Source organism: Dendroctonus ponderosae, unplaced genomic scaffold (genome assembly GCF_020466585.1).
Source record: "Dendroctonus ponderosae isolate FM_Combo_2020 unplaced genomic scaffold, Dpon_F_20191213v2 Dpon_F_20191213_2, whole genome shotgun sequence".
NCBI classification, from domain to species: domain Eukaryota; kingdom Metazoa; phylum Arthropoda; class Insecta; order Coleoptera; family Curculionidae; genus Dendroctonus; species Dendroctonus ponderosae.
Window position 1 is genome coordinate 4265728 of NW_026018165.1, and position 21547 is coordinate 4287274.

Consider the following 21547-nt stretch of genomic DNA (forward strand, 5'->3'; position numbering starts at 1 on the left):
GGCACTTATCAAGAAAACTGTCAGTGGCTCTCCCTAGCGTGGTTTTTAAATAAAATTTTGTTGGTGACATTGATTATTTCAAAAATAAATATTTAAATTCATTTTATTAATATAAACATGTGAGCAGCATCAGTTCATTCTGTTTAATCACATTCGTTCTAATAACTAATTAACTGTTATAATACATTAGCAACTATTTCATATACTGTTCACAACTAGGGGAATCTAGTGGAATCAAATGCTACCAACCAGACACCACCGTTCTAAAAGTTTCTAACTAACATAAATTCATAAATTGTCCGTCTACATTGTGGCGGTCGTGTTGATTGTCTGTAACTTTTTCGTTGTTTATTTCTCAAAAATACCAACTCCCTATTAAATTTTCACTGATTATATTCGATTATTATGACCGAGGAGCACAGTCCTACACTTGCTCTCAGGGGGTTTAGAATTCAGAAAAAAGGACAACTTTCTCACCAGTCAAGTGAGACATTGGACACTTGTAAGCTAAATTTTCCAATTTAACACACTTTTTGAGGGATTATTTGTTTAAATTACAGCTTCGCAAAGCCCAGTTGTAGTGGGAGTTGCTGGAAGACAGCAGCTGACAAATCATTTTAGTGATTCCGACTCCGAAATTGAAAATCAAAGAGTGGAGCATCACATGGACGTGTTAGATCCAAAGCAAACTACTCAGGGGCCTCCAGTATCAGCTGCTGCTGCTGCTACTACTATTTCAAATGTGCCTCCGGTCACTAGCGCATCCCAAAAAAACGGGATGTTTCGAAACAAGAACCCTGGTGTACTCGAGAAGGAGAAGCAAATGAAGTTCCTGCTCGAGATTTTCCCTAGTCTTGATGCAATGGTAAGTATTTGATCAATTCCTAGGTATGCAAGCGAGCAGTTAGAAAAGTCCTATTTATTCCTACTATTTGACTGGACCGGGATTTTAAGGTATTGTTCGATCAGCAGTAAATATAGGAATGTTAAATAATTGGTTTATTTTGTTCAATTTATATACCTGTTTTACTGCAAACTCACCATTAAATTAACTATGGGATTCGTTCAGGTTACCCACATATACTCGCGGACAATTAAACCCCGCCACATAAAATCTGAGAATTCGCAAGCACCTATAGGTATGTTTTGACCGATTTTAATGAGCAAGTCGGCCAACCATCAGTAATGTTGGCAATAGCCTGCATGCAGTGCGGGTGGAAGACTTGCTCGAAACCTTTACATCTCAAATAATTACAAGCAGTTTTGAAGCTTCAAGAGAATAAAAGAGTACACCTTTCCGAATAGATACTTGCGTGCTTCGAACTCGTGACCTTTTAAGGTTTTCAAACCGCCGTGGAAAAGTATTTCTTCCTGTCGTAGATCAGATAGAAATTCAGATCTACACTTGAATGTTCGTTATGTATAATCGGGAGAATGCAAGACATCTCTGAATTTAAAAATTCTTAACATTTATAAGTTTATCTTTTACAGCAATTACTTTGTATAGTTAACAACCGTTTACGAATCTTGATACTCGTCATAGAACATACACATTCTACTTACATAATTTAATGGGTAAATCGCTAGGTAGTAGACAAGTCTGTCTGCATTTTTAACAACGCGCATACTTCAATCGAACCCCAGATAATTGAAAGTAATCAGGAGTCGATTCCACATTGGCAAACTATTGCACAATGAATGGCAACTTTTTCAATAGGTACTTCAACCCGTGGCACTAAAGCTTATTATTCTTCTTCTAAAGTTATCACTCAAACGCAAGTATTCAAACAGCGACAAGATCCAAACTATCAGTAAGAGTGATTAAATTATCAATACTTATATGTATCTATATAGTTGCATTCCCATGTTAGAGGCCCCTTTATAACTACCCTCTCTACCCGGGCTGATAAGTTCCTATTTTCGACTACTAAAGCCGAACTGTATTGCAAGTTTTTCTTCAAGTGTCCTCTCCGTTTCGGAGTTTGGCAATCATCATTGCAATCCTTATCTTTGAATCGGCTGTTCTAAACAACTGAATGGAGGTGCATTTATACCATTCTCTTAGGTTTCTCAGCCAAGATATGCGTCGGCCATCAGCTCTTCTCTTTCCTTGGATTCTGCCCTGCATAATAAGCTGCAGCAGTTGATACTGCTCAATTGAACATTATCGGCGCTGTGTAAAATTCGCATTATGAGAAGTATGTTCCAAATGCAATAAAACTTTTAGCAATTTCGTACTGTAATTTGAATTTTCTTTTGAACAGTATGGTAAAGACAGCATTCATTCAAAGGCATTTCTATGCAAATGTACTTCATGAGGATTCAATTTTCAGCAGTTCAATCACAGCAGTTTTTTCTTACTATCGGACATGCGATTTCCAGATCGTTAAATTATTGTCCAATATGAGCGTCACATTTTAAAGGAATAGGGTAATTCTCTACAAAAGGCAACATACATTTTTCATGTTCATGGTTCATGTATTTTCATATTTTGTATGTTTGCATTGGACATTTTCAGAGAATCCACGACATTCTATCAAAGCACAGTTTTAATACTGACGCTGCGGCTGCAGAATTATCCCGAACATACTCTAGGACTATTCAGCAAAGTACTTACAGCAAATGGAGAGAGGAATATGATAAGAACGCCAATCAAAAATCAGTGGATAACGCACAAAAACGGTATGCGGTGGGAGAGCCCAGTGGGAACAAGAGAAAGAAAGGTATATTCTACGACTTAGGCAAGCACACAACAATGCATAATCTTTTACAGTCAAACGAAGACGAGAAGAATACGACAGTGATGAAAGTACGGGAAGTCGTAATGATTTTAAAGATAGACGAGTATTTGATAGGTGAGCTCAAGCAAATAATTTCTTTGATATTGCATTCGCTTACTGCAACAAGCTAGATTCAAATTGTAGCACACTTTTCTTTATATTAATGGAGTTTTTAGTGATGATGAAGATTCGGATGCTGAAATTAGTGACGAACTGACTGGGGACAAAAAGAAAGTGATAGAGTTTTTTGAAACAGCCACTTTGAATGAATTACAACTAATGCAGTATTGTTCCAAGAAAAAAGCAGAAGCTCTCATTGATTGCCGACCTTTTACTGGCTGGATAGACTTAGTAAGACGTTATTATGATTAATTTATAGGTAACACATCGAACCATGGCTTTCTTCTATTAGGTAACAAAACTGCAAAACAATAAAAGTTTGAGTACTGATCTGTTAAACTCAGCCCAACAAGTATTGATTACAAGAAATAACATCAGACATTTGATGAAGAGATGTACGAGTTTAGCACAACAAATGGAAAGGGCCTTTGCTGCTGGTGCAGGTGTTAAGGAGCAACCCAGAAATCTGTCTTCATCGTACGTTTGATTTGGAAATTCTGCAATAATTATGTTCATCTTTCTGCTCTATTCTTCTAGACTGAGATTAACTGCATACCAAATGGTTGGATTAAATTGGTTAGCGGTCCTAAATTGTCAGCGAGTGAACGGCATATTAGCTGACGAAATGGGCTTAGGAAAGACCATTCAAATAATCGCCTTTTTAGCTTATTTGAAAGTAACGGGTCAAGCCCAAAATACACATTTAATTGTTGTGCCTTCATCAACGTTAGGTAAGTTACCAAGTTTTATTCTACAAAAGTAATGGAGAAAAATATCATACTCGCATTGGGGCAAGCATTTTCATGCAAGATGTTATTTATTTATGTATGTTGCATTAATACTTTAGATAATTGGAAAAACGAATTGGGAAGATGGTGTCCCGAACTGAGGGTATTTATGTATTATGGAAGCACTGAAGAACGGAGGGGTTTTAGGTTCGATTTAGCTAAAGGAATGTTAGCCGACTTTGACGTTATTCTTACAACGTAAGTATTATGTATTTTTTGTTTTACTTCATGCAGTGCAACTTTTGAAAGTTTGGAGTTTGATTTATTTAATTTTTGTAGCTATACCATGGTAGGAAATAGTCCTGAAGAGAGGAAAATGTTTAGAGTAACTCCTCTTCATTATGTTATATTCGATGAAGCTCACATGCTGAAGAACATGAACACTCAGAGATACGAAAACCTAATTAGAATAAATGTAAATTTATCTATTTAGCTATCTAATGCCTTTCATTTCGGCAAGCATTTTTTTGTTTTAGGCCAAACACCGCATATTACTAACAGGTACTCCCCTACAAAACAACCTGTTAGAATTGATGTCACTTTTAATTTTCGTAATGCCGAAGATGTTCGCTGAAAAAACTGTTGACTTGAAAAATCTTTTTCAAAAAAATTCCGTAAGTACTGACCAAAATACCATCATTAGCGGTGATTATTTTAATTTGTATATGTAGAAAGCAAAAGATGATGAGAGTGTACCCGCTTTTGAAAAAGAGCAAATCGAACAAGCGAAAAGAATTATGAAACCATTTGTTTTAAGAAGGCTTAAAAGAGACGTCTTGCAAGATTTGCCGAAAAAGACAGATTTGGTTGTTACGGTTGCAATGGTTCCAACCCAGAAAGAGCAATATGGGCAATTGGTTGCTTCGTATAAAAATATTAGCGTAAGATGAATATGTCAATGTTAATTAGCAGCAAATAGTTAATTTGTCCGATTTCATTTTAAATAGGAAGGGAGGAATACATACAACGGTATGAGCATAATGACTGATTTGCGAAAATTGAGTAACCATCCGTTGTTGATGCGCTATCATTACGATCTAGATCAGCTGAAGGAAATTGCAAAGCTTTTAGCGAAAGACCCAGGCTACAAAGATACTGTAGTAGAATATATTGTAGAAGATCTGAAGTGGATGTCAGATTTTGAAATACACACAATGGCGCAACAGTTTGTGGTAATTGAAATAAAATTCATAAACATCTTCCATATAAAAGTAATATTTTTTCAGTGTTTAAATAGGTATACGCTACCCGATAATTTAATACTCACATCTGGGAAATTCATGTATCTAGATAAATGCTTGCCAGAATTGCAAAGAGGTGGACATAGAGTGCTAATTTTTAGTCAGTATGTTATTCTATTGAATGTTCTCGAAGTTTATTTGCAACTTAGGAACCATAGGTATTTAAGGCTAGATGGTAGCACAGCGGTCAATTCAAGGTAGGTTCTTTATTTATTTGTCTAAAATATCTATTTAATCAAGAGTGCAAATTTTAGGCAGGATTTAATTAACAAATATACGGAAGATAAGGGAATTTTTATTTTTCTATTGTCAACTCGCGCAGGGGGATTGGGCATAAATCTTACTAGCGCAGATACTGTTATTATTCATGACATTGATTTCAATCCATACAATGATAAGCAGGCAGAAGATAGGTGTCATAGAATGGGGCAGACACAACCTGTTACTGTTTATAGGTAAATAATTAAAAAAAAAAACATACATAATACATATTAAAACACAAACAATAAAATATAAAATAATAAAACATTTGTTGCTATAGGTTGATATCTCAAGGATCGATAGAAGAGGGCATGTTAGCGATGTGCAAAGAAAAGCTGAAACTGGAAAAAGAACTCACGACAGATGGTAACTTAAAGCCTTAACGCCTTAAAAACACGACACATTGACACATTTTTTTTAGAAACAGACAATCCTGACGTGAAAAGCGTAGTAAAGCTTCTCTCTTCGGCGCTGGGAATTGATTCTTCAAAAGCTACAAATCTGGTTTCGCCAAAGAAAGAAATAAAATAGTCTATTGTAGGTTGTCAACTTTCATGGTTATTTATAATTTATGTCTAGATAGTTTTTTTGAGCACTATTAAGTTTATTGAAAGTGCATTGTACACATTTGGCATCTTTTTTTTAATGAAATAAAACTTATTTTTATCAGATATTGTGTGAAAAATCAGTACCGAGTAGTTACTACCTATGAGAAGAATTTGCGTCTTTGGGGATTGATGTTCTCCAGATTGTAAGTTCAGTAAAGAAACATTGATCACGATGATAATTTTTTGCTAGATACATGCAGAGATTTTTGAAATGCGTGATTCTGCTGACGCACTTATTTGGGACTTGTTAAGTTTACCCGAAGAGCATGGACAAATACAAAGGTGTAATACTGCAATCATATATTGCGAAAAATAAACTATTTTGATAACGTAAAACTGAATTGGTTTCTAAGATCACATTTGTGTTTCCGAAAATGGAACTTAGTCTATACAATATAAATAGAAAGCAAAACAAATAAAACATGGTCAATATAGATCTCATATCACTTCTTAAAGCAAGTTTTGCTGGTGTTTAAACAGCTGAATTACATTAATTGGCCTTTCCTTTAGTTGTTCATAGCAGTAAAATGTAAGTTTTATATTGTTGAGGCGGTTTCATTTTTTACAAACTGCTTGTTGGGCATTATACCTCAAAAAAGTATGTTAATAAATTGTGTAACAATAGTAATTAATAACAATTTATTAACACACTCTTTTTAGGTTCTTTTGATAACGATAGCAGAAAATAGCTATCGAAATGTCAAGATAATTTTTTCAAATTAATTTCTGTACTAATTGGAATTTCCTCTTACAGCTTGAGCTTAAGTGTGTCGCAGGATACCCTCTAGGTGATAGTTCTTGATTACTTTTTGATAAATAATTTGTTCTTAATGCCAAATGGGAGCACTATTTATCAATCTGTAATAAAAGAGGGAAATTTTGCTTTTTTAAAGACAAACATTTTTGAGGCAAAATACCCAACAAGCAGTTTGTAAAAAAAATAGAATGTATGTCTTTCTTTTTCAGTGTCCCTATAATTAGAGAATTTTTCAATATCTATTTGCTCAATTTCTACAAAGAAGACAGTTAAAGTATAAATTATTCATACATCTTGGTATATTAGCAGTCCAAGCCCCTTGTACATTGCATAACATGCGTACCACATACACAGTAATATAAAAATATTTTTTTATAAGCGATTAAAAGAAACTTAAAATTCAAGCGAATAATAATTTCGTACAAATAAAGCATATTTACTTTTTTATTTCGCTCTAAATAGACTAGTTTCCAATAAAAATTAAATAAGAGAAAGGTAACTTGTTACTGGATCAGGCGCATATAAAACATTTAATGAACTGATATTTTCATTTGTGACAGTCTTGACTTGGAATTGTGCAGTTTTAATTACAGCAAAATATTACTGAAAACTACTTAGTTGAGTTTAAATTCCATCATCACAGGAAAAAAGCCCGATTTTTTATGCAAAAGACAATATTTCAGTTGTGTGTTATTTTAAATTCTCCCATGTATTTATGGATTTTAAAAATATATCTGTAACATTATGCAAACATGTTTTCTGAATCTTATAAAGTTACCTACTTTAAGTAAATTACTCTTATCTGTTGATAGGGTTCAAATAGAAATACGTAAACATGAATCAACTTGCTATTGTTTCCATGTTAATTTTGACTAACAGCTCAGAAACTTTGGACAAATTGAACAAAAAAATTGTCAAAAAATAATCATATAGTTGCAGTTAAAGAGAATGATAAATAGATTAGGAACGAAAAATTAATTAATGAGTAAAATTCTGACTGACCAACTTAAGCAGTTGCTGCTTAAAGCCCGTAATTAAAGAGCCAACATTAAATTAAGCCTTCAATATCAGATCGAATTCGTAAAAAAAATTGTTTAAATCTAAATAGTTAAAGTTTCATTAGGATCAACCAAATGAATTTACCAGCCTTTTCCTTCTATAGCAGATTACACAGATTTAAAGCTCTTTTGCAATTTTTGCATACAGGGTGTCCTGTAAGCGCATGATCAAAAGGATACTGCGATATTCTTTGCATCAAAAGACGACGATCTGACCTAACTTATTAACAAAAAATGTCTGGCTAGTCTGCTATTGATGGTGAAAGTTCTTAAAAAAATTACCTTTTTTGAAATATCGGGAGAATCGTACGATGTATTTTAGTGAAACTCGCTGTGAATTTGTTCTTATGTAAGACTCATATTTTGATGAAACGATAGAATTCATCCGTTTTGGACCAGTGATGAATTCTTGAGTGTCGTGATACAAAAACTACCAGAACTTTTTATAAGGTGGATGAAATCAACTCATTTTTTTAGTGAATGCACTAATCATTTATTCACAATTTTGTGCTCTTTGTAAAATCTTGTAGCATTCATAGTTTGTACGTAAAAAAATATGTCTATTTTCTAGTCACTTAGAAATGCTAGACAAATGTCGTGATACGAGGCATAAATTAATTGTCAATCAATCTCACTTTTCTAATGAAGAAGTGACCGACATGGTTAAAGTATTAGGGGTTTGCGAAGACAATTTGCGTGAAAGCGTACGCGTTTACGCGGCGCATATTTGCACTTAATGTCTAACATTGTCAAGTGGCAAGAAAACAGATATATTTTTTTTGCGCAAAAACTATGAATGCTACGAGATTTTACAAAGAGCACAAAGTTGTGAATAAATGATTAGTGCAACAACAACAAAAAATGAGTTGATTCCATCCACCAAATAAAAAGTTCTGGTAGTTTTTGTATCACGACACTCAAGAATTCACCATTTGTCTAAAACGGCTCAACTCCATTGTTTCATCAAAATATGCGTTGAATCAAAAATTCACAGCGAGTTTCACCAAAATAAATCGTACCATTCTCCGATATTCCAAAAGATATATTTTTTGAAGAACTTTGACCATCAATAACAGAGGAGCCAGACATTTTTTGTTAATAAAAGTTAGGTCAGATCGTCTTCTTTGATGCAAAGAATATCGCAGTACCCTTTTGATCATGTGCTTACGCGACACCTTGTATATAAAATCCGGAAGGTCGTAATTAGCCAGAAAAGTAAATATTATAAAGCCAAGATTCTTAGAATTTAGAAAGGTAATAATATCAGTGTAATAATCACTATCGATTAGAATTACTTACTCTAATATTGTCAATATGGGTATACACAATATGTTGCTCTAATACCTGCAGATAGACGAAATCTAAACCTTGTTTTGTCCGCAATCAACTGCGTAAAAGAAAATCACTGCTACTGATGCTACGTCTCGACCAACATGGCCAAATAAAGCGCTTGTCAATTGCTGGAACTCGCTCTTTGTGATCTGGACCACGACACTTCTTTAGCACTGGAAAACGCCACGTAAAATAGATTGGCACCAATGTTGATTCCTGCAGCCAAATAAAAAACCATTCTCCATTGGCCGAGGGTTTCCTGAAAAAAAGTTCTAAAATACCTATTTTTCTTAAGTTATGTAAATACAAAAAGCACAATATTTTTTCTTTAAATTAGAATATTGAATTGAATAGATTCTTCAGACTTTAAAATGCAGGGTGTCCAATTTAAGAGAAGCCAGATTATGGGAACCTGGAAATGCTATGAAGTAGTAATGAAAGAGTTTACAATATAGCAAACCGGGTTCACATGTTTTATATTGTGCCTTATTGAATCCTACCTTGATTATGCTATAGATTTTAGTCTTGTATTGTGTTCCCAAAAAAAAACGTAATTTGATGTATATTTTTTGTAGCACCATGTACAGTTTGAACGACTTTTCTAAATATTTATATTGTATGAATAATCAGTTTTACTAAATACATACCCTTCCGTTTATTAGCAAGCCAATAACATACGGCGCCATAAAACCACACATATTGGAGGCAGCATTGGTAATACCATACATGGTACCAGCGTACTTAGGACTTAAAGCTATGTGGTTCATTTGATTACCAGCATATGTAGCACCGCCGAAAGCACCTGGAATGGCCAGAAGCAGCTGAGCTGCGTATTTGTTGCATCCCACATAGGCCACTCCAAGCAGGCCCAAAGAAGGAATAACGGAAGCTAAAATTTATAGTTTTTTACTTCAGATCGCAACTAATACTGTGGAAAAATACATACCAACTGAATTCCATAATTTATACGACAGTGATAACGATATGTAACCTTTCAGTAGCAGCCAATCGGCAAATATGCTGAAAAATATGCCAGCCCACCAACTGGTGAGATATGGAACAGCTGATAGCACCGCATTCTAAAATAGTTTAAAAAATTAACAAGTTTACTTCTATATTTTCACATGAAAGTTAATTAAGAAACAAAATAGGAATCATTCATAGAAACAGGTTATTTCCTGAGCAAAATAATAAATTTAATACGGACTCAAATGGCGAATTTGTGAAAAATATAAGGACTGTTTTGTTCACCTAATATTTCTATTGTGCCTTATAACATTCAAAATGGATCACACAAGTTTCAATTGGAAATTTTATTAAAAGCTGGCTTGCTTGCTACTTACTGACTCTATATCAAAATGCAATATCTGCGCCATATAAGTGGGCAATTCGGTCAGTTGGGTGTAGAAGGCCCAAGAATTTCCACACTGAGTCACCAAAATAGCCCACAGTGGCAAACAAGTGAGCATTTTTGACCATGGTACGGCACTTTTATCTTCATCCTACAAATTTGCTATTTTGATCTTTCTAACGAATAAGCGCTTACATTTTTTCTCATCGAGTGTGTATAAGTTAAATAACATGGGATAATAGATAAGATTCTTTAATAATTTTTTTAAACATTATGAAAATCTCAGAAAGGGTTACTTTGTGTTGCTTTTCTGGAAAACGTTCTTTTTCAGTTCTAGATCCAATCAGGCAACAATTTGACTATCTATTTTTCAGGGTCGTTAGCACATGACAAAGGGACATTGAGACACTTTGTCCCAAATGAAAATTATGTCCTAACTTTTATTAAGAAAAAAAAGGTGTACGTCACTGGACTAGTACTACTACTGAAAGTAAAATTTGTATTTTATTTACAACATTTAAGATTATTCGATGTTGCAATTTACTCGCTGGTATTTAGAATATCATAATCTAATCCTACAAAAGTGACAATTGGTTTATGATAACTGCAATAAGAAACGTATTGTGACACTCGATTTTATCTTGCTCGATTGTAGCTGGATTATTTACCATCTTTAATTGTAGCTTTCATTCAGACATGACATTAAATTTTGCCCTGAAACAGAAGAAAAATCAACACTAAGATCTCCACTTGAAATTAATGGAAATTTCTAGTGGTTTTGCCCAAGACAAGTAGTTTTCGTCCGAACTGCGAAAAGAAACGTGCGAAAAGGAGCGAATGGTCCAATTTCATTGCAACGTTCTGGAGCTCGCGCGCAAAGCAGCGGATGAAAACGCATCGAAAGGACACCGGCCACGGACTACACACTATTATATTTAAACGAACGGATCACAGTCTAGACACTATTATAATAGACGACCGGCCTAATGGGACCAGCATAAAATATTTTCTCTGGGGGATGTTCTGTGGGGACTAGATTGAAATCGCCGGTGGTTGTGTGCGTGCGAGAGAACTGCGTACTTGTCTTTATCTATGCCAGACATAACGACGACGTTCGCAATCCAATCCATTCACACCGTGCATAAAACAGAACCAAACAGAAGTTATCATGGTTTGATGAAGCAACCGAGTTCATTCGCTTTGGGCATGTGAGAAATTATTGAGTGTCTTGGTACAAAAAATTTCATAACTTTTTAAGTTTCAACTGATTATATTGCGTTGATGCATAAATTATCTTTTGGCATTTTTGTCCTCTATAAAATCTTGAAGCATTCATGGTTTTTGCGCAATACTAAATAATAAGTTCGGGTTAAAACAGATATATTTTTTTTGCGCAAAAACTATGGATGCTACGAGATTGTACAAAGAGCACAAAGTTCTGAAAAAATGATTAGTGCATCAACCTAAAAAAAATGAGTTGATTTCATCCTCCAACTAAAAAGTGCTGGTAGTTTTTCTACCACGACACTCAAGAATTCACCACTTGTCCAAAACGGCTAAACTCGATTGTTTCATCAAAATATGAGTCTTACATAAGAACAAATTCACGGCGAGTTTCACTAAAATACATCGTACCATTCTCCCGAAAGTTCAAAAAAGATAAATTTTTTGAAGAACTTTGACCATCAATAGCAGTGGAGCCAGATATTTTTTGTTAATAAAAGTTAGGTCAGATCGTACTCTTTTGATCATGAGCTTACGGGACACCCTGTATTCAAAGTACTAGAAAACTACGATTTTTTAATTTCCCGCGAGAATATTTCGGAATTTTCTTTGCTAAATGAAACCAAATGAAGAATATTCTATAATTATCAAAAAACTGTCTATAAAAATGAGGGGTTAAAAAATCAGCAAAGTCTATTTTTCTTATATTTTCAGTCCTTGTTATATTAAATTTTGAACATTTTCAAATGTGCTTGATCTGCTAATCTTAAACCGATCAGGTTTTTTGGTTTCTTTCGTGTAAGATGAGATAAATCTAATTTATTAGATGCATTAAAATAGCATTGAATGGATGAAAATAATAAAACTTATATAGTATACAAATGTATAAAATGTATAAACTATATTTTTTTTAACAATAATAATTTAAACAACCGTAAATAATCAATTTAAAAATGATGCTATTTTAATACAACGTTTTTAAACTTATACTTTTAATGTAATCAAATTTTCTAATACATATTATATTAAATAATAATATCATATACCAAATATTTGCAGAGTAAATGCTATTTAATTAGAAAATAATGGAAAATAAAATAGGGGTTTGAGTTAAAATCATACTTTGTGATAATAAATTGGCTTGGATTACCAAACTTTTTCTAACTGTGAACTACCTCAGTTGATTCAGAGCAATAAAAAAATTACCTGAGGTCCGATACTGGCTAGAATAAAAGCTTGTTCTTGTCGGTCAATTCTAGGGTGCGTGGTGGGTGAGTCATAAACAAGGAATATCCAAAATATGAACCAAATGACGCCCAAAACACCAAATATGTAAAATGCTAACGGCCATCCTCCCGTACCATCAGACATTTTTAAAGAGCATAACCAACCGGAAAGCGGTAGGGATATTATAGTTCCAAAGTTAGAACCTGCAAATGAAAAAAATTGCTCCAAAATATCCAGCCTGCGCTAATTTTACTAGTATCAATTTGCAATTTATTATTGTAAGTGAGTAATTATGCAATAATAGAGATAAGAATAAACATGAAAAAGAATGGTCCAAATCTGACCAAAAATGATACAACAGTTACCTGCATAGACATAAGCACCAAACTTGCTCCTCTCTAGAGGGGGAATCCATTTTGCTAGCATAGCATGCATAGAAGGATACGTGACTCCCTTAAAATTGAATTAGAATTACAGTAATAAACCACGGAAGTAACTCTATAAAATAAGTGTCAGATATCTACATGCTTCTGGTCGTTTTTATTGCAAGCCATTGTTAATAAAAATTATCCCCGACAAAAGTATATATTTACCTCTCCCATGCCCTCCAGAATCCTAACAATAATAAAGAAAGTAAAGTTAATCCTAGCCGCTATAGGCGTTAAAAGTGTAAAAACTGCAGTCATCAGCACCCCTAACCCGTACACCTTTTTACCGCCGAAAACTTCGGCAAATCTTCCTCCAGGAATTTGAGTTAAAACGTATCCATAGAAAAAGGAACCGAGCACGATTCCTTGCTGTCTTTCGTCCCAATTGAATTCACCATTCTAAAATATAGCTTGTGGTGAAGATGAAATTCTGTATGCTCCTGATTTGCAATGCTTACAGATGGTGTCGTGGAATTGGACACATTTCCTGCTGGGCATTGGTCAAAAGTATTGTTCTGAATAATTGGCGCTGTTTGATTAATCATAGCAAGAATTGCTACAGACAGATTGACTCTCATAGCATATACATTAGCAAAACCGAGAAATCCCAGAACGCCCAAGATGTGTCTAGCTTTAATGCAGTTTTTCGTATCCTCAACTACAAAAGAAACAGCTGGTGAGGTTTTCGTATAAAACATTTTATTTTACATTAATTACATAAAAACTCAATCATTTTTTTCCATAAAACATATATAAAATAGAGAATCCAGTTTTTTCTTAATTAATAATGCATAATAATTAATAACATTTAATTAAGGACTATTTTCGCCAAATTGTCCTAACCGTTAATGTCTTATTTTTTATTAGGGTTTTTTTTAGTTTACAAAGCCAGGATAAGATACGTACAAATCTGGGTGTGTATGATATTTTCCTATGGACAAAACAACTTATTTGATGATTGTCTCGAGTACCTTCACATAGCCTGTTTCTTATTTAGTTACTTGTCCATGTTTTTTCTTTGTTTAACACTTTAACATAATGTGATTTGTAAAATGTTACAAAGCAATAAAAAAATATTCAAATATGTACGAATATATGTGAATGTGCATGAGTATTATATTATTTTACGATCAACTAATAATAATCGATAAGTATTAAATAATCGTCAGGTTAATGGAGAAGCACAAAGCCCGAAAAAAAAATTTGCATGAGACCCGAAGATGTCAAAACCGGTGGAAAGTATCGTAGATATAATAACAAAAAAAAACTCTTAAGTGTAGGCTTTTTGCATCTTCTATAAAGCAAATCTTCATTAATAAACAAGATTTAGCAATACAAATTCCGTTTGTATGGTACATTAGACTCAAATTTATTATTTATTAGTACTTAAGTTGAGTCTTCTAAAATACTTTATTTTCTACCAGGGGCGGAGCCAGCTTTCGAGTCAAGGAGCTCATGACCCCCATGCTGACATGGTATCGTTGGATAGAAAATAAAAAGTTCGATTCAGTCATAACAACATGTGTGGGGAAATTCGGGCAGTTTCGACCCAGGAAGCTAAATTTGAATATCATACATTGAACAGCGGTGGATTCAGGTTTCCCGTAGCAAAAAGTACTCTTTTGTTGTCTATGAAATTAGAAAAGTTGTCGTTAGTCGACATAAATCCAGCACAAAAGGGGGTCATGACCCCCATGGACTGGATCTGCCCTTGTCTCCCACAAAGTGTTAAACATTTAGTATAAAATCCTAAGCAAAATGATTGAAACTAGTCTAAATCAGTATTCGAAATGCAGCAGGTACTTAACGAAAGCAATCTTTCTTTAATTAGACCAATGTCTAATTAACACCAAGATATTAAAATACTTATAAAAGCGTTCTGTTATATCAATAGCATATTTTCAGGAATCGAAATATCGTAATATTAGAATCTACTTTACACGCAATGTATAAGGCTGGACTATTTTTAACTGGCAATTTTTACATAAAATAGTTAGAATACTATAAAGTGTTAATTAAACCAAAAATGATTCTTGAAGAACAGACTATCAATCGCCTACTTTTGAGATCAATATTCCTGTTATCATATATTTTGCGGTAGTAAAAGTTCGTTACTCATACCTCTTAATCCCAACGCCGAAAATTAATTTATAATTGAATATACCTTATTATTGATATTTGCGCCGAGCCATTAAATACATCGTAAACATTAAGATATAGGAAGAATTCTAAAAACAAAAAAATTTAATTTCTAACCAAAGCATTCTTATCTTCTAGAGGCAATAAATGACCTATATATCAAATTCAATTTTGTTTTCAGCTTTCTTAGCATTCATTTTTTTTTCAATTTAGCGAGATTTATCCTAACGTCCATTGAAAGTTTAGTGAATAGAACACCAAAAGCTCTAGATAGATCTTGTTATTATTAAATATATGTACATGTATTAGAAAATGTTGTTTTTGTTCAAAGATACTACATGGCCCTCGACCTCATCAATATATAAAATAATCTTAACTACTAGTTTGTTTTTATTTCGACAATTTGTATTCAATTTCGATTACTTTCTTATAGTTAGTTTAAATGAAAATGGTGATAATAATAATAATAACAATTGCATTTTTATGTAAAACATTACCTTTATCAAATTCCTCATAATTACTCCGTACATCAAATATGTATTTACTGATACTGGGCACTTTTGAAAAATCTGCGGATTTTAAGATTATTTTCGCTTTTTTACGGACATTGACGGGCATAATTTCCTTTAGTTCTGCTGATCCGTTTTCGAAATTAACAATAACTTGGACGTTATCTAACAGACTACCGATTGACGTAGCAAGGTAATAATGCAAAAAGCCGAACATTTTATCGCATATAGTTTTTAAAAAGTTATCAATATACACTTACACGGTGAATAGGTACTAAAAAGTGTGCTTAGATTATACAGAAATGTCCATTTATATATTAAATAAAGTTTGTTACATGGACTTGATTGGTTTGACCACTTGCATTATTTTTATATACTATTCACAATGAGTAATGACTTGGTATATAATCGTCATCATATATTCATCATCCTCACATGAGGTATTAAATTGTGAAATATTGAAAGTACTTACTTTTCTTTTGTCTGTAAATATCCTCTTTAAGTTCATGTTTAAAAACATTAAATGTTAATGTTAGCAAAAAATGCTATATTTACTACAATCTGGTAATAAATAGAAAATATTTTAAAGGTTTAATACCAATCGCAATAGTTCACTTGAAAGTGTCCATGCTAATAATATGGATTAGTATTCCACCTGACGTTTCGCCTTCTTCTGCAATAAGCAGTATCAATAGTAGTGCAGTGCGGAGATACACATTGGACTGCCTTAACGGCTTTATCCTGTCTGTTTAACGTTTAATTATGAATAGATACGAACAAAACAGGGTAAAACTAGTCTACTCGGAAATTGGGCAAGAATAGGGTCTTTTAGCTTGTCTCATGACAATGTCGCTGCGAATTTAAAAAGCGGATATCTCATTTTATTTTGGTCCACCCATTAAGTCACTCATTTTATGAGGTTTCCTAAATAGGATTAATTCAATAAAGTTCCTAAGTAAATAAATGCTTATACAATAATAAATATCGATTAGAATCATTAATAAACGTTATCGTAAATATAATATATATTATTATAATATAATTGTATTAATTTATTTTTATAGGGCACATCCAATTAAATTCATATCACAGCAAAAGCACATATAATTAATTCTAGTAGAAAAAATCAAAGTTCTATTGTTAAAAAAAACTGAAAATTAATGATTTGGTGCTGAATCTAAGATTCTAATAAATTTAGATATTTAGTATAGACATACATTCTAGTTTTTAAATTCTTTCAATCAATCAAGATTGTACTATGCACTATACAAGTTTTGTAACTTGCATTTTCGCAAAACAAAAATATTCTTTAAAAATTCTTCACTCGCAAAAATCCAGGCAAAGTTCGATGGTGCGTTATGAATTTATGTTTGGAGCTACGGGTAAAGAATGTCGAATCCACACGATAATTGAGAAATAAAAGTCAAAAGAGACACAGAGTTATTTCAAAAGGCAGTTGATTATACCCAAATTTATGTTAAAATTCATCCAAGAAAAACAGCAATAAACTTCCAGGTTTCTAATCACTACATTTTTAATTCCAAATCAAAATCAATTCCTGGACTTCAGTCATTTATTGTCTATTTATCAATTAAAATACGTCCAAGATTTTCAAATATTTTATTTGATTCTGCACTCTACACATTTATACAGGTGAGGAGACGGGAATTTAATGTTGGGAACAGACAGAATCAAATAAAATATTTGAAAATCTTGGACGTATTTTAATTTATAAATAGACAATAAATGACTAAAGCCCAGGAATTGATTTTGATTTGGAATTGAAACACAGTCAGGAAAGTATGTACATTTTTAATGTGGGATGTATGTAATGTGGTTTTACTGTCTATACAGTATTAGATAGGTATAGAGATTCTAAGGTAAAAGTTCCTAACAATCTTTTCATTTAATAAAATTTTTAAATTATTTTACTGAAATAAGCGTCCCTTAAAGCCTTATCGCAAAATGTGTCGTTTTTGAGCAATGTAAACAATTAGTTTTTTCCGGTTCGTTTTTAATACGAAAAACAGCGGTGACGGTAGGTACTTTTTACAATTTAGTAACTTTTGAGATTTATAGTCAGATGTAATGTTTTGCTGTTTAAAGTAAATTGTTTTAATCCTTTGAGAACGACGCATGTTTCGATAAAGCTTTAACAGATTAGATGACTGTGTGTCACTGATTGCAGCCTTTAAGCAGAGCTCAGGCCACTTTTTCATTTACTTTTAATGCAAAATTTATCTTTCGATTTTAATGATGTGGCCTCTGTTCAATATCAATAAAACACCACAACCATTTTTAAAATGTACTTTTTTATTTGAAGGTAAATTTTATCGCTCCATATACTTTCAATTTTAATTTAGAATAACATATTAAAGCACATTATCTTATTCAACGCAAGTTTAAGGATTTTATTGAAAATTTATCTATATAGTCATAAATTACACCAAGACAATCCATTTAATGCAGAAAATTCACTATATGATATTAGAAGTGTTGATACTATCTTTTTCGGTAGAAATTTCCTTATTCTATTATGTAGAATTGTAGCTTTTTAGAAGTCTTGTCGGATGTGATTTTGATTGGGCCGAGTAGGGTGTTAACCCACTTTATGCCTTATGCAATGAATATGGACTATGGTAATGATCCATATATGATGATGATTAGGATAACTCATTTAAATTTTAAGTTTCATTATCATGATTCATTTGTTTATGTACATCCCATCAGATGTACAAATCTGCAAGCAGTCCACCTTTTTCAGAGTTCATCTGCGATTGAATTTCTGCTTATGGTGCTGGTTATAGGCATATAACTGGTGATTAAATTGAAATATTAAATATGCTGAGTGTGCTTAGTGCTTATATGCAGGTGCACATTTTGCTTAAGGTGCTGGTTCTGGCCATATAACCGTTACCGCCGACAGTAGGCCTGGGTAACTGGTTCATTTTTAAGAGCTGGCGCAGTGCTGCGCAAATGGCTTGGGGCGCCAATTCAACAAACCGGCGCAGAACCTCAGTTCCTTTGCTCGGGGCAAACGTTACTTAAATTAAATTGAAGGTAGCAGATGTGGGACAATGATGAAAACGTCACTATTTATTTATTTTCCGACGTTTTGACCTGTATTACGGTCTTCTTTAAGGCTAAAATTATGTGTGAACGTTCTGTCAAAGTAGATTCATTATAGTAAATGCATCCCCATCGCTATTACCTTGCCATGAAGATGCATTCACTATAATGAATCTACATAGACAGAACGTTTACACATAATTTGGGCCTTGAAGAAGACCCCAGCAAAGGTCGAAACGTTGACAAATAATTAAATAGGTCCTTTTTCATCATCATTGTCCCACACTTGCTACCTTCAACTTAATTTTCCAATTGGCACACAAAAAGACCAAACAAAATGGTTACTTAAATTATGAGTTACACAAATTATGTGACCCTTTTTTTAGTTGTTTGGACAACGTGGTAAAACATGTAAAAATGTTGATGACCATTTTTTCAGATGTTAAAATTCCAGTCTCCGGTCTCTGAAGCTTTAATCCACTTTAATGAATGAGTTATAAATCATCGGCTAATGAGTTATAACTCATCAACTCAGAAAGTGGCAATAACTCAAATCGCAACTCAACACAGTGTTACCCAGGCTTAGCCGAGTCATTTTACGGCGGTAACGATATAACTCGTATTTAATTAAGGAGAATAGGTAATAGTCAGCTTTATGTAAAATCACAGACTACTGCTAGAACGAATACTGCTTTTAGAATATGGTTTAGTGATAACATTATTATGACTAACTATGGACTTTGAACGGAACCAGGCGATATATTCAAATGTAACAAAGAGTTTAACAATGCTTCTATATGACAATACGGATAAAATGCAAAAATATACCTAGATTATAAAATAGTCACATTTGGCACGTTCAACTTATAAATCATGTCCAAATACGTATGTATGGTGAACATTTTTCGAGTGAAGGTATGCATTTTTACAAGCGCAGTTCATGACGAGATTAAGCTGTTTTTAGTTATCTATAGAGTTATGAATATTAAATGAATTTGTAAATTATGAAAAATTAACAAACGAAAAATGGTGTGCAAGTTTTTAACAGTACAATCTGATGTTGGTCTCATTGCTGTGTTCATATGACTATTACTTGAATTGAGCCAACGAACTTGAACTTGAAATAAGCTGTACTGAATCAATGTTTTATAAATTATCAATGATAATCAATTGGGATTAAAAAGTAATCGTGTATTTAGCTATAATATGCTGGTTCTTACCTGTTGGAGGTATAATTCGAGTAGTTTCATCTTCATCTTCATAAACACTCTCGTCGTCACTTTCACATTCATTAATTAGTTCATCTCTAGCAGGATCATACATGATTTAATGAGTATCACTAAATATTTAACTATGTATCTGAATGTAATCTAAAACCGCCGAATCTATTGTTTCTACATAAATTCAGCTCAGATGACTCACAAATATAGTGTGCTCAATTAATTAACAGTTATTCAAAGCACTTATAATGAAAACCACGAAAGCCAGATCTCGTGTTGCGTTACATACTGTGACAAAATGTTGTACTTAAGCTTTTGAAAATACTTTTAAAATACAAATACAAATTGCCTATGAACAAGCTGAATCAGCTGTGTTTTTGTTTTGGTTGTCAATTTTTACAGTGTTGCCCAATGCGTTTGCGAAGAGCGTTGAGTTTAAATAATGCGATGGAACGACACAAAACGAGATAAAACATATTGAACGCATTCAAATTTGTCGAGTTTTTTTATACTGAAAATGTAAATCAATATTTTAATGTATTCACTCTGTCCGAATTCATTCTGGTTATTTAATTGCGGTCATTGACTCATATTTCTGCACTTTAGTTTGCTGACAGAATATAATTTAGGGCTAGTGATTTTTGAGTACCTACACAGTAAATACGGGTAAATTCAAAATTGGCGTATTCATTTAAAACGGTTACGGATGCTTATCTGGAGAGTACGGAAAATGGTTAAAGGAATTTGGTTAACAAGCAATATTTTATGGTAGTTTTTGTCACATTTTCTATATGGAACATTTTGTTCCTATTATTTTCTTCAGAAAACGCACAGCGGCAACTAAGCGCCGAGGCATGCCTTTGTTGACAAAATGTCAACGTTACATTTGCGGTTAGTTGTCGAATTGGGCTCTCAAGGATTAAAATATATAACAATGTTAAAAACTCATTACGTTCATCCTTTTGAGGAGACCCCAAGTCGGCCATGAAAATTCCCAAATTTTGTACATGATAGACTCGCGAAACCAACTTTTCAATTTTATTGTTGTTGTGAAAGCAGAGCCACTTTATCATTTACCATCTAGAACGCCACATTCCGCGGGAAAACGAAAGAACGTGTGATTTACAAAAAAAAAATTTGATGATAAGAATCCAAAATCAGAACTTTTAGCAAAGAATTCAATCTAATAATTTCTTCCTTAAGCTCATCCCTGTTGTCTGATCCGATAAAGTTCAAAATTAGTATACAGTTTTATAACTCCTACTCATTCCATATAAATGTTTTAAAATTAAGGTCAATATGCAACCCTTTAAAAGGTTATTGACGGTGCGTGGTCAATTGTTTGTATTCCTTTATCGCCTTGGCGTTTTTATTGGAGATTTTAGCTGGACGATACTTAAGCAATGCATTATTATACAAGAAGTTTAATAGTGAA

General features: G+C 33.1%; 2 protein-coding genes across 4 annotated transcripts; one reads left to right on the forward strand and one right to left on the reverse strand.

The window, feature by feature from the left end:
- The first annotated feature begins 119 nt into the window (after positions 1 to 119).
- On the forward strand, positions 120 to 5861 carry LOC109538292 (SWI/SNF-related matrix-associated actin-dependent regulator of chromatin subfamily A containing DEAD/H box 1 homolog). 2 transcript variants are annotated; one of them, XM_019905465.2, is made up of 16 exons: positions 125 to 502; positions 561 to 865; positions 2519 to 2723; positions 2774 to 2855; positions 2957 to 3131; positions 3193 to 3377; positions 3438 to 3631; positions 3748 to 3886; positions 3968 to 4103; positions 4165 to 4302; positions 4360 to 4569; positions 4636 to 4860; positions 4915 to 5126; positions 5184 to 5384; positions 5471 to 5556; positions 5612 to 5861. In XM_019905465.2, exons 1-16 carry the CDS (start codon positions 406 to 408, stop codon positions 5719 to 5721), a joined length of 2700 nt encoding a protein of 899 aa, XP_019761024.1. In that variant the 5' UTR covers positions 125 to 405; the 3' UTR covers positions 5722 to 5861. The 2 variants fall into 2 exon arrangements, with proteins under 2 accessions (XP_048519943.1, XP_019761024.1); XM_048663986.1 differs by having other exon boundaries at positions 120 to 502; positions 4636 to 5126.
- A 3027-nt stretch (positions 5862 to 8888) lies between these two features.
- On the reverse strand, positions 8889 to 20484 carry LOC109538359 (putative inorganic phosphate cotransporter). Of its 2 annotated transcripts, XM_048663764.1 has the most exons (10): positions 20315 to 20484; positions 20113 to 20262; positions 13634 to 13833; positions 13341 to 13574; positions 13113 to 13200; positions 12727 to 12950; positions 10289 to 10447; positions 9892 to 10024; positions 9593 to 9834; positions 8889 to 9204 (listed from the first exon to the last, which is right to left on the reverse strand). In XM_048663764.1, the coding sequence occupies exons 2-10, from the start codon at positions 20213 to 20215 to the stop codon at positions 9067 to 9069; spliced, it is 1521 nt and encodes a 506-aa protein (XP_048519721.1). In that variant the 5' UTR covers positions 20216 to 20262; positions 20315 to 20484; the 3' UTR covers positions 8889 to 9066. The 2 variants fall into 2 exon arrangements, with proteins under 2 accessions (XP_048519721.1, XP_019761131.1); XM_019905572.2 differs by lacking the exons at positions 20113 to 20262; positions 20315 to 20484 and adding an exon at positions 15812 to 16278.
- Between the last annotated feature and the right edge of the window lie 1063 nt (positions 20485 to 21547).

Excerpts from the sequence above, each read along its gene's own strand:
- LOC109538292 (XM_048663986.1), top strand. The coding sequence starts at position 406 with ATGACCGAGGAGCACAGTCCTACACTTGCTCTCAGGGGGTTTAGAATT. Across the intron at positions 503-560 it reads AAGTGAGACATTGGACACTT|CTTCGCAAAGCCCAGTTGTA; the intron begins GTAAGCTAAATT and ends TTTAAATTACAG. Across the intron at positions 3,132-3,192 it reads TTACTGGCTGGATAGACTTA|GTAACAAAACTGCAAAACAA; the intron begins GTAAGACGTTAT and ends TTCTTCTATTAG.
- LOC109538359 (XM_019905572.2), bottom strand. The coding sequence starts at position 16,040 with ATGTTCGGCTTTTTGCATTATTACCTTGCTACGTCAATCGGTAGTCTG. Across the intron at positions 12,951-13,112 it reads TGGTGCTTATGTCTATGCAG|GTTCTAACTTTGGAACTATA; the intron begins GTAACTGTTGTA and ends TTTCATTTGCAG. Across the intron at positions 10,025-10,288 it reads TGCATTTTGATATAGAGTCA|AATGCGGTGCTATCAGCTGT; the intron begins GTAAGTAGCAAG and ends AAACTATTTTAG.